Source organism: Haemaphysalis longicornis, unplaced genomic scaffold, assembly GCF_048455015.1.
Source record: "Haemaphysalis longicornis isolate Haplotype H1 unplaced genomic scaffold, Haemaphysalis longicornis Haplotype H1 scaffold_5, whole genome shotgun sequence".
Taxonomy (NCBI): domain Eukaryota; kingdom Metazoa; phylum Arthropoda; class Arachnida; order Ixodida; family Ixodidae; genus Haemaphysalis; species Haemaphysalis longicornis.
Genome location: NW_027526385.1, coordinates 56,747,959 through 56,761,379, shown reverse-complemented (window position 1 = coordinate 56,761,379; position 13,421 = coordinate 56,747,959). Strand labels below are relative to the sequence as shown.

General features: G+C 45.2%; 1 protein-coding gene across 2 annotated transcripts in view; it reads right to left on the bottom strand.

Annotated features, from left to right (window-relative positions):
- The window catches only part of LOC144138251 (protein CIP2A homolog), a 91,087-nt gene that overhangs the window by 30,751 nt on the left and 46,915 nt on the right, over positions 1-13,421 (bottom strand). For both annotated transcript variants that reach the window (XM_077670434.1, XM_077670435.1), the window contains exons 10-12: positions 10,324-10,447; positions 4,948-5,059; positions 2,953-3,071 (exon numbers count right to left, since the gene is read on the bottom strand). In XM_077670434.1, the coding sequence (XP_077526560.1) occupies positions 2,953-3,071; positions 4,948-5,059; positions 10,324-10,447 (355 nt within the window). The remainder of the gene's footprint in view (positions 1-2,952; positions 3,072-4,947; positions 5,060-10,323; positions 10,448-13,421) is intronic.

Below are 13,421 nucleotides of genomic sequence, written 5' to 3'. Positions count from 1 at the left end.
TATGGGTGTATTGGTAGTTGACGGTAGGGCTTCTCCTTGTGATACAATTTTCTAGGCGGCCGCGTTGCCGCGTGTTTGTGTCACTTCTGTGTTATTCTGAATCGTACCATCTGTCACGAGTGCCCTGGACCTTAAGAACTCTCTCTGAGCTCGTTCACAGCAGCATTCAACTGGGCTGCTTTCCGCGCTCACATTTTTTTTTTTGAGAGATGCAATTTTGGGGGGGTCGACCTACATTCGAGTCGACTTACAATCGTGTAAATACGGTAATTTTGACCACCTGGGGATCTTCAGCGTACGCTGAAATCGCGAACATTGGGCGTTTTCGCTTTTCACCTCCATCAGAACGACACGAAAACAGCGTTGAACGTAAGTTGAGACGCTGTGTCAGAAACAGGTTTCTGAGAGCACACAGCCGAGCTGTGGTTTGCAACAATTTCTGGAGCAGCAAAATATCAATTTTAGAGAAGGTTGGAACACCTAAATATGGATTTCGGAGCGGTGCTTTAGAGCAACTCAATGCCTAATTACGGAGTTATTAAATACACCTCTGACCAGTGTCGCCGCATAACTATTTGCTCAATGTATGAGTACGCCGCTCTGCATCCAAATTTAAACAAGGAGAAACTAAATCCCGGCTCCTTTTAATTTAAATGACGACACGAGACTTGCTCAGACAACCTGCTGCAAGTCTTTTTCAAGGATAGCTGCCACTGTAGCCATGTTTTCAGCTAGGCTAAAATTACCTTCGGCCAGTAACTTGCACTAGAGAAGCCAGGGTTCTGTCCACAACAAACGGCATAGGGAAGAAAATGCACAGCACTCGTGAATGTTTTGACTCCGCTGTTTGGCTTCATTTCAGATACGCAGTCTTTAGAGGGATGTGAACCCCTCTGTTCTTGTTCACTCGACAACTTCCGCGGCTAAGGCGCTTCTGCATTGCTGAGAACAAGCACGCGGGTTCAATTCATGGCTCCGGCGGCCAATTTTCTGAAGGACGAAAAAAGCAAAAAAACGCCCGTATGTTTGAGACTGGTGCATTTCCTGAGGTGGTCAAAATTAACCCGGAGCCCTCCACTATGGTGCACCTCATTGCCTCTGTAGCGTCAGCACATTAAACCCCCTAATCAATCAATTCTACAACTTTACAAATATTTGCACAATGAAAACAAAAAGGTTCTAATTAATTGGTGGTTGTTCTCACCTATTTCAATTCAGCCATTAAGTGGCACCACAGGATTGATGAAACTGAAGGCCCCAAGTGGAACTTACTCAATATCAAAAAAGAAACCAAAAAGGAAGAGCAACATGATTTGTAGGGGCATCAGTTACACGTTGGTGAGGCATACGGTAAATGCAGGCAACCTGCATCACAATACACACCAGGAGAAGCTTGTCAGGATATATGCCCTCATCACACTAACAAGAAAAAAACACTTGTGGTTGAGGTCACCACACGAGATGACACCAGCACCAATATCAAAATAGGATGTTTAAGGAGCTCACAGCAGCAGAAGTGTATGTGTGTTTGTTTCATGCCATGAAGAAGTTTTACGGAAGTTTTTAACTGTTTCGTGACCACGCCATAGGCCATCGTTCACTGGTGAACAATGATTTTCAAATTCCCCGCAAAAACTAAAAACGGCACTAGTATTTGGATAACTGCCACCATCTGGCGTGTTCATTGGAAATCCCTTTTTCGGTTTCGTTGCCGTTTATTTCCATTTCGCGTGGGTAGACGGTGGCGCGAGTGAAATTTGAACCCAGGGTAGCGCAGCGAGTTGGGTGAAAATGGCGTCCTGTTTCACTGCGCGCTCTTCTAGAAGCAAAGGCGAACAGCGGTTTCAGGGTGTTCGGCCACTGCTGCTGCTCATTTTTTTTTTTACCCCAGCAGCAGTGATGACTCCAGTAGCAATATGGGTTCATCAGATTTTATTTAGTTCTGATGAAGGCGCTCCCATTCAACAGTCTCGGACTTCTACAGGTGCTGCCAGGGAAGGTTCGTTTTTGACTTCGTGCTGTATTCATAAACAAAACGTGCTTCTTATCTGACGACTGCGGTTTCTCAATTTCATGTGTAGGGTCTGGACAATGTGTGCCGGGAATATTTTGCCAAATACACTGCGCCATATCGCGTTATCACATCCAAGATAGCCTGGCGCTCATGTAAACACAGCGCTGTGGAGCGACATGGACCGCTTCTGAACAGCGCTGGATTTTTTCTTTTGGCTTTTCGCCACTGAAGTTATAAGGATTTTGTTTTGTGTGAGAACACAAACACATCTGCTTGGATGCACATTTTAGAGGTACCGACCTACCCTCGAGTGGCTTCGCGGAGTGGCACAGCCGTCAGGCCGCTAGGTTGGTGGGCACAAAAAAATCCAAAACTTGGTGAACAGCATTGATTTATATAATGAATCATAGCTTAAGAACGAATAGAACAACTTGTACGTCTTAGAATTCCGAAAATAAATTTTAGGCTCAATACAATCACCTTTATGTGTTGTGTGCATATTTTTTTGTGCATTTTGTTCTGCTTATTTGACCAATAAGCTGTAAATAATTGTACATTTCACAAAACTGCTGTTATGTGTTCGAAAGAGCAATCTATAAGCTACAATTTCATGCACAGCAATGCTAAATGTGCCCAGTAGCTCTAGAGAGAGAGAGAAAAAAAAAGGTTTTCTGGAAGCACCCGAAATGGGCCATTTTTCTGCCGTAACGAAAGAGTAAAACTGCTTGTGCTTGCAGAGCTGAATACTTTGAGATGCCAGAAGTGCGAACTTCTGATTGGGGTGAATATCGACAGTATTTTTGATTAAATGCTTCCTCACAGACGCTTTTGGCACAACTTGGATCACAATGGTGTTTTTTTTTCTTTCACCAGAAGTATGCAAAATTTCAATACACCTGGAAGTTTGACCACACTGTGAAGGGCCATTGGAGACTTACTCTGCCTTGCTGAAGTTTGGCTGAAAGTTGGCCATAACGGCGAGCTTGAAAGCTGGCTCGACGATGCTTTCTTTGGTGAGGGAGAGTGCTACGGACAGGTAATTGGCAGTCGCCGACTCCTAGAAGAAGATGAAAAGAAGCAATGAGTGCAGTAAGTCTCCCCAACAAAGCTCAATGACTGGCTGAGAGGACGATTCAAAACAAGGGCACACAGGTTCACTAAAGCGTGCCTCTTAAAGGGACCCTGCAACACTTTTGATAAACACTTTCACTCTTTCCTTCGCATCTGGAAGCACTGCAAAAGCTATAGTTATCGACAGCACGGTGCGACACTGCGTGCTTTGCTCGTCGTAGCAGTTATGCCTTCCTCCGTTTCTGCCTTTGTTTTTGTGGCTTTATTTTTAAAGTTGATATCGAAAAGCGTTCATTGCTGCAACAGAAGGGAAACCAGCCAACAGCCGCTACATGGTCCCAGTGACGTAATTCGGGCCGTCGAAGAACGTCAAGACCGGAAAAGAGAGAAAAATCTTTTGAGCGAGTTTCCAAGTTATCTGATGGGCAGAGAGCAGTAATTTTTGGTCGAGGTACTTTGCCACCCTCTAATCCAAGTACTGGGTGTGTTGGGTGACTACATTCTGCAAGCACTTCAGATTTCAAAAATACAAAAAAAGTTGAAGTGTTGCAGGGTCCCTTTAAAGGGGCCATAAAGAGAAAATGCGACCTTGTTCATTTTCAAAGAACTGTAATTTGGTAACTCACTCAGCCATTAAAGCCACAAAACACACTGCTTAAATTGAAAAATCGGAAGAAATGTTTTTAAAAAGCTTTATTTTATGCCTTACAAAGGCAATGATGCAATAAAGAAAAACACCGCCCAAAAGAAAATATTTATAAACTGGTTCTAGCTGATCTTTGTTGCTTTCTGCTGGTCTCAGCCGGGCTTCAGTATGAAATAACGGTTGGTTTGATTGATTGTGGGGTTTAACGCGCCAATGCAACGCAGGCGATCAGGTGAACCGTAGTGGAGGGCTCCGGATCAATTTTGACCACCCGGGGATCTTTAACAGGCGCCGAAATCTCAAACACACGTGCGTTTTTGCTTTCCCCCTCAATCAGAAAGGAAGAACAGTTGGTACCAGGGGTTGTCGATACCCAGCTGGTCTCTGCTACAATGGCCTGCTGGATCCAGGACGTCATTAGCAGAAACCAGCTGGGACCAACTACAGACCAACTTTAAGCATATAGCCGCACGAATAAAGCCTGCTCTCGCTTGGTGACATGAGCGACAAGAACGGTATGCCTAAAAATAGTGCAAAAACCAGGACACAAGAGAGCACCATGCTTGTGCTCTTCTCTCTCTTCTCGTGTTGTGATTTTTGCGCTATTTCTAAGCATTATACGGTAACTTGCCCAATCGCCCATTCCAATAAAAACAGATATTTCACCACAACTGCCACATTTGGCCATGCCCCAACCCCTACTTTTGCCCTTCATGAAGCAGACAAGTAGGAGTGCACTGAATTTCAGCTTCAAGCTATGAACCAGAAAATCTATTTTAGACACAGATTGGATTATGCTATCTCCTTAACACTCTAACAATGCCGGCAACATTTTTTTTAATAAGCTGGCTGCAAAATCAACTGAAGCCATGCCAAGCTAGTTGTTTTGTAGCCAATATGACAGCAACTATGTGGTGTACTAGCAGACAGGTGTGTCTTTTGGGGCTGGTAAGAAAGGGGGGGAAGGGGTCCCTTTTGCGATGAAGAAAATTTCTGCTGCAGAGTTCCTGTTGCAAGCAGTGTCCCTGGTAGCTGTTGCTTACCAGATGGGCTCACAAGTTTTGTTGGTTAAAAGCAGAAACTGCAAATAATTCCACACAAATTCAGCGTGGAACTTCACACGCTTTTTCGGATACAAGCTAAAGGCACCACGACAGTAAAACGCATGTGGCATCTGGCAGCAGTACCGCAGCAACTCCTACGAAAGCGGGCTTACCTGAAGAAGCTCGTGCAGGCATTGCTCGGCATTCTCAAGCTTCAGAGAGAACTGGCACAGGAAGTCGAGGGTTGAAATGACCACTTCCACCTGCTTGACACTTGTGGTTTGGCTGAGGAGAAACGAGAAGTTAAAAATGACAATTCAGTTTTTCTTTCAAACAAGCACATCTATTTTGATTCATGGTCATTCCATACCCAAACAATTTGACGTGGGATTTAAAAAACAAAAATATTTCTGAGATTCTAAGCACACCCCCCCCCCCCCCCCCCAAGAACTTTTAAAAAAATTGACGTGTCATTTAAGATGTGGCTTCAATGTAAGCACTCCTAACCACTCCTGAAGCACCAGTTTTAAGGGGGAGAAGTGAGAGAGGGAGAGAGAGAGAGAGAGAGAGAGAGAGAGAAAGAGGGGCTGCTTCAGAATACAGCAACTGCTCTACTGTGAAGCGTTAAAAACAAATCCCCGGCCATCTCCACTAACAGGAAACCTGGAGAGGGGTGACGCATGCAGTGTATACCGTATTTCGGCGCATATAACCCACCCCTGCATATAATCCGCACACCCACTTTATGCCCACTGGAAAAGAAAAAAAAAATCCCCGTGTGTTGCACGCACATTTGATATAGGAAAGGCTGCACCAAAGCTGCTGCTCCCATACTACCGTATTTATTCGAATATAGGTCGACCTTTTTTTTCCGAAAATGTGCTTAAAAATTGAGGGTCGACCTATAATCGTGACCGAAGAACCTCGACCTATGGTCGTGATCAAAAATGGCGAGCGCACCGAGCGATCCGTTTCTCCGTCGCGCCCGGCGCTCCTCAATTTGAGGCGGCAGCGCGGAGCATCTAGAACAAAGACAGGCAAGAAAATAAAGGAAAAAATAACAAAACAATCAGCGTAAGAAAACCACCCACAGTCACTGCCGGCTATCGCGCATTACCTGCGGCCGAACCGGACACGAGCGAGCTGACGTACTGGCTAGAGACCCAGATTGGCTTGGCTTGGTGTCTTCGGAGCCACGGTAGCGGCTAGCGCGAGGTGATGGTAAAGGTGACTTTCGCCACCTAGCGTAGCCACCTCGTGAACGGAATGGCGTTGCCTGCTTCGCTCGCTGTCTCTACTATCTCCCGTTCTCCGTTTCATGCCCTTTCTTTGTGTTTGCTTCGTTGTGATTTTAACGGCGTTGCCTGCTTCGCTCGCTGTCTCTACTATCTCCCGTTCTCCGTTTCATGCCCTTTCTTTGTGTTTGCTTCGTTGTGATTTCCGCACATAACGTTTTTCTCGTGCGCATTTCGCGATGTCACGTCGGACTTTAAGCGGCGGGTGATCCTGTTTGTTGAGAACTTGAACAACTGCGCCGCTCAGCGAGAGTTAGACGTTAATGAAAAGCTGATCAGGGGATGGCGGAAACAGCGGGACGAACTTTTTGCTTGTAGGGGACTGCGTCATGCGTTTCGTGGCCCTACAATTGGGAGGCACGATGCTCTCGAGAAAAAACTCCGGCTGCACGTGGAAGAGGAGCGTGCGATATTCAGACCAAAGCTCAACAGTTAGCGCTGCGAGGCAGGATTGGCCGTTCAGCCTTCAAAGCCAGTCGGGGGCGGGGGTGGATAATGAATTGCGGCGCATGCGGCGCAAGTTCCGACGACGACGCAGTGTGTGGCTCCAACCAGTGAGGTGACCGCGTTGTAAATAAATGGGAGTTTTAAAAAGTTTCCTCAAGTTTTTTCTTAAAAGTACGGGTCGACCTATAATCGAATATATTATTTTTTTTTCGGCGACTTCAATTTTTAGGGGGTCGACCTATATTCGTGCTCGACCTATTTTCGAATAAATACGGTATATAGACAAAAAACAAAACAAAAAGAACGTATATTTAGCAAGTAGAATACACTAATGCAAGGTGAAAGTCACAATTCGCTAATAAAATTCAGTCAGCTTTAGCGTGCGCTCGCCCTTGTTTTTTCTTCCTTGTATGTTTTGCGCAATCACTGCCATGGAAGGCTTTCAGTGTTACTGCGTAGGAGCATCACGGCACAACGCACATTGCCGTGAAGCTGCATTAAAGGAAAAACCCCACGTGTTATCCGCACCCCTACTTTGCCATTGAAATTTTCGCATTTTTTAGTGCGGGTTATATGCGCGAAAATACGGTAAGTGCTTTCTCGGCACCTTGGCATTTTTGCCAACAGAGATGAAATCGTTGGGAGGTAGAGGTACACAGCCTTGCTGTAAAAGTCTCGTCTTTGAAGCACCAAGCTCTCTAGCGCAAAGCGTAAGCGAGGGTCTTGGTGTTTTTTGAGAACGTGTTACGTTCTACCGCGAGGCGTAAATGAGTTTCTCTGTGTTTCAGCAGCGTGACTAGGTACATGAGACGGCAATTATGACGACGACAACGACAGATGTCAACAGCCCCAGCCCCTAAGGGACTTCCCCCCTAAACCCTGAAAAAGATAATATTCCTAATGCACCATCTATAAACGACACAAGTAGGTCATGTTGTCTCAAGATATACACATGTCCAGAACTTCAGATGCCCCATTTCAAAGATACCGGTGAACTGAGATAAATTGGACTTTTTTAAAACAAGACTTTTTTTTGTAACCACAAAGTTTTTTTTCTCTTCAGATTGGATAGGATGCTACCTGCAACATCTTTTGCCGGCATTGTTACATACAGGGTGTTGCGACGAAAATTGGAACACTTCAAAAATTTTTCCTGAGCGAACCGTGGCTCTATTCGCACTCAGACTTGCCACGAAGGTCGCAATTTGTTGTATATTATGTTTGATACCGGGAGCAATGATGGTACTTACCCATGTATCCTGAAAATAAATAAAAACGATTTTCGCCTATGGGAAAATGGCGGCTGATTTGGACGTTCAAGCCAGCCCAAGTTGATGTTAAAACGACGGAACCACCCGCAGAGTTAAACGCACGTTTGGGATTCACGTACGGAGCCAAATGGTGCAGCAGACAATGAGAAAATGCACCTAGAAATGAGCTAACAGACGATCAGAAAACCCGGTTTTCGGGCTCGCACGTCCAAATCGCCGCCATTTTCTCATAGGCGAAAATCGTTTTTATTTATTTTCAGAATACACGGGTAAGTACCATCATTGCTCCCGGTATCAAACAAAATAGACCATAAAATGCGACCTTCATATGAAGTTTGAGCGCGAACAGAGCGGCGGTTCGCTGAGGAAAATTTTTTAAAGTGTTCCAATTACCGTCGCAACACACTGTATGCAAGTCATTTGCAGCTAATGCCCGCAAGGCTCAATCTACCTCGTTTTGTTATTGTGCACTTCCCTTACAAAGTGCTGATATTTCTCGTCAGATCAACTATTTCTCCGCGATTCACACTTGCCCCAGTAGCAAGTAAAACTGTGGAACTACTGCATGCTATCTTCTTAGAGCACAAATAACACTAAAATGCGCAAGTCAAGTCAAGAAGTGCTTCGACGTAACGCGCAAAAAACCGAAGCCTATACACCACACCGTAAAAACTACAAGAACATTGTGCATTTGTTCACAGCACAAATTGAAATAGACAGAACACAAAGCAAAGTTCATGCTGGTTTATAGAATATACAGTAGCATCTCGATAAACGAAAATCGCTTAAACGGAACCGTAACCTCTAAGTTGGTTGGTTTTGTATCCAGATAACGTTAAAAAACTTTCGGCAATCGGAACAAATATGTCCACGTCACCATGTAAACGGAACCAGAAATGGAACTGGTGAAACCCATTGCCATGAAAACCAGCTTTTCATGGTTCCAGCTGTATCGTTATTGTTTTTTTCTTCTTCCGTGTTTTTTTTTTAGCCTCGTTGGCCTCGTCTCATTAGTGGTCAGCCGTATTAGCACAACGAATGCAACATCGGAGTTCTTATTCCAGTCCAGTCCTTCGGTCTCGATTCAAGACGCCGACGTTGCAGGGCTCAGCTCCTCCCACCTCATTCGTGCTATCGTGGTGCTATTAGCGCTTCATTACCACATTGTCGTCTTCTAAATTCGGTGGCTAGTAATCACTTGCGAAGTTCAGGCCTCTGGCCTCCGTGAAGACGCAGTTTCAAGGACTCAAACAAAAATAATTGATGCATTTTGTAGTGCACAGTGACTCATTGTTGCCAAACCAACTTTGTGAATGCGGTGAATAAACCTCATGTAGTTGCATTGCTTTCTGAAAAACTATCAGCTACATTCACCTTCTGGTGCTTAGAATTGCATGAAATGGTATTGAAAGTGTGTACTGACATAGATTTGCATTTTCACGCATCTATCTCAGTAAACAGAACTCCTGTTAAACGGAACTATTTTTTTCGGTCCCTTGAAGTTCCGTTTATCGAGAGTCTACTGTATACCAAATACTCGAGGGTTCTCAAGGGCTATGAAGGCATTGTGTGTGGATTTTCAAAGACCACTCACTGTCTGTTAGAAGTATGCTCAGCCAAAGATGGAGGCTTAGAATGATGGGAACTTGCTTAAAGGGGGCTTGCCTTTAGATAACACTCCCCTAGTCGAAATGATGGGTCCAGCGAAATTGCCTGCTTCGAAAATTTCCCGCAAATGTTTGCTAGAGTTACACGGATAAGCACTTTCAGTGGGTTGCATAACAGCAACTTTTATTCACTAAAGAAGATCCACCAATCAACAAACTACCCACTCAGTCTTTACATAGCCTCGCATTGTTTTTACGCTCAACAAGCAGAAAACTCAAGAAAGTCACGGATTTTCAAGGGTAGGACTTTCAAGGTGCAACACTTTCGGCCCTAGTGTCGTCATTTGACATCACCACACAAAATATTCTCTAGCGCATTAGAACAAAACCAAAACTGTTAGTTTTCTGGGCAACATTTCTTCAAGGATGCCTCTTGCATTACACACCCCATTCTCCTGTTTTTGCGGAGCTTAACGTTACAAAAAAGAAGCTCCATCCAGTGGACACAGGGTATGACAATGACGCATATAAGAAAACTGAAATCCTGGTTTGTAAAGTGGCCACGAATCTGTAAATTCCAGCACTACCAGCTTCATTTCTTTTCTGTAGGCTCAGGGTGTTGTACTGTTTAGGAAAACAAAAACATTTCTTGTTCTGCTGGAAAAAAAAAAATTTTCAATCGCATAATGACCTAGAAATTGGGATGCCTGTAAATTATTAAATATTTGCACTAGTTTCTGTGAAATAAAGTACCATTATTATTATTATTATTATTAGCTCCATTTTGCATTTCTACGCTTCTGAGGTCCAAAGGGCCAAAACAAGCTTTTCGAATCCAAGGGACTTCAAGAGCGCTCATGAACCATGAGATAAACTACATGCACACACGTCACACACATACACGTATCAGTCTCTTCCAAACCACTCACGCGAAGGAGTCCTGGCAGGCCTGTGGGTCTTTGGCAAGGTAAGGTTGGAGGAGAGATCTCATGTGGTCCACGGTGAGGCACTGCTGGATTATGGTCTCCCCGCAGATGCCAGCGTTGGCCAGGACTGGGAAAAGAAAGGTTGGAAAAACAGAATGAGCCGAGAAAGTTTCATTTCAGATGCAGTTCCGCTCGCTCATTGACGCCTGTGACAAAAAAAAATAAAGTTGAAAGCCAGTGTTTCAAACGAACTACAGTCCCTACCAGTCATGTTCCTGGTGGAAAGGGTGGATTGGGACAGTGGCCACCAATTGCACAAACAAGATTCTGCGACGTTGGAGACATCACTGGAAAGTGGTTTGAAATCGACCACTGCTTTATTTAATATCTCGAGCATATGTCTGAAGTTTGCAATAAAACTCGCATTATTGTTATTAGGACAAAGCAGTCTTTTTATTGAAACAAACTTTTATTTTTGACTCCATGGCCCCTATAATCTTTATTTCCACACTGCGAATAGCAGACAAGGTTGTTCCGTCCACATGGAAAATGCAGACCCAGTTTTCACCAGCGCAAACAGCCCATTACTAACAATTACCTTCCTGTATTGGTAGCTCAAAATTGTAAAATTTTTATGACCACAAAGCGATAACACTTCAAAATGTAATAAAAAAATTCAGCCAAAGGGCTTGCCTTTTAAAAAATACAAACTCCACTTCAGAAGCCGAAAAGGGGGTAACGTTTTTGCTTACTCCAGACGCTGACATGTTGGCACAGTTCGGCATTGCTTATCGTTGTACCTCCATTTTACAATGGCAGTATGTGAGCTGGTTGGCTGACTTAAACTTGGAAGTGGTTGGATAAATGCTTCAGGATTGAAACTTAACAGCCGGCGTGGGCGAGAGTTTTATGAAAGTGCTTTCACTCGGACTGCAGATACATGAAATTTGTAATTACCACCAACACTGTCGGCGAGAACTTCAAAAAACAGGGATCAAAGATCACTCGGTGCAGGACCTCGATGACTAGATCGGTGGCAGTGATGGCAGTATCGATGCTGACAATTTTTATTTGAAACAACTTTGACCAATTTGCAAATCAATTGAAAGGGCAGGTTCATATTCGTGCACACGGCAAACATGTACTTCTAGTAGCCGCCGAAAAAATTGTGATTAGCAGGTACGCAGGGGTGAGACAGCTGAATCATATTTTGGAGCAGTTTCTGGAGCAGCGAAATCTCGATTTTGGAGCAGAAGAACCTTGATTTGGAGCAGAACGACATTTATGCTGTATTCGGGTGGTCGCTCTGATACTCCGACTCGGAGTACGCCGATGCGCCGCTTCCCCCAATCCGAGCAAGAGTCACCGCTCCCCAACCGAACGCGTACCCGATCTTGGAGTAGCACGCGACCGTGGCGACGCGGCGCGGCCAAAACGGCAACTGCAAACAGCCAGGCCGGCCAAGGTGTCTCAACAAATGGCGGCCTCCGTATCGGACGCGTTAGCTCCAAGCCAAAGTTCCCCGACATCAGCCGAGCGCCTGTTATTCGCAATGACTGAAGGTAAGAATAGGTGTGCACAACCTTGCGAACGTATTCCTGCACTTTGAACACTGGAAGTGGTTCGGCGAACAGTTCGGCGAACTTCGCAGCGTAAACGTGCGAGTCGTCGTCGTCTGCTGTCCTCCTCGGCGTCGATTTCGAGCTGCAGAAGTAGCGGAGACGGCTCTCCTACACTCAACAGGCGTCTCCGTTTCGACATGATGCGGAGAATAGCACGAGAAGCAAAATCGTCGAAACACTCCCACAACTAACCGCTGTCGAGGCCTCAGCACAGAAAGGGAGGATTCAGCGAACGCCACCGACTGGGCAGGCGAGCGGGGCGAGCCAGAGGCGAGCCGCGGCGGCCGGGATCACGTGACCCAATCGCCTCCGGATTTCGGCGGCACTCCAACTTCGGAGTCAGAGCAGTCGGAGGTGCTCGGAGTGGAGTACGACGCTCTGAGACGACCAACCGAACATACGTCGAGCGCTCGATTTCGACCACCCGAACACGGAGTCACTTTTCGGAGTGCTCTAGAGCGCTCTAAAACGACCACCCGAATACAGCATTAGTATGTCAACTTAGGAGCCTAACGAACCACATTTTTGGCAACTCGGGGGGGAAAGTGCAATTTTTAACCGGTTTTGAACATACATAACACTGAAACAGCCTTTCAATAAAGTTTTTTTCAACCAGACTATCACAAGGTAGGAACTGCACTACCTTTGTAGAAATTATTTTTAAATTCTTAGGCTCTATGCATAAATAGTGTATAAAGCCGCTGAAAATATCGAATAAAAACCTAAGCAATCGTAAGGCATTTAATGCTGAAATGATCATTTTTGTAATCCCAGACTTGGCTTTATGCACAAGTGTAGAGCCACGACAAAAGTTGTGCGAAGCGAGGTGACAGTCATCACACCCCACCAGCCCTCCCATTTCAATCCCCAAGGTGCACGCTCATTACAATCGAATTTGAGTAAAGTTGGTATGTTTAGCCACCTCCCTCTTGGCATTAAATTTCACTTCAGATAGATGAACAATTATTACTAGTGTGCAATAATAGCTTGTCTCGCTATAGGACACTGCTCCAACATTTTGCGGCGATGTAGCCTGTGCCGCCACTTCTGCAGTGTCGATCGTCCCATTGCCGCCGCTCGCAAGCTCGCTGTCAAAGGCAGCAATAACTCTGCGTTTTATAACACCGAAATGGTTCCGAAATTTCACTTCAAGCATGCACCGTGCCCCACACTCAAGGCCGAAACACGGCGAATTCGCGAGCACCGCATTGTTTTTGATGAACTCCCGTCGTTCCAGTCGCGCAACTTCCCGCAACAGATCAAACGACTGAATGTAAACCCAGCCACCCCAATAGCAAAAACCACAGTAGAAATAGGCAAAGAGCGCTTTGCCTGATGAATCATGAGCAACTGCTTTGCCCAGCGGCCATGTTTTCCAATCTTCACCACACCAAGACGGCGGCGCCAAGTAATGTCGTTCCGGAGATAGTTTGTCGCCTCAGTACAACACATAAGCATTTTTTCTACAGGACTTTTAAA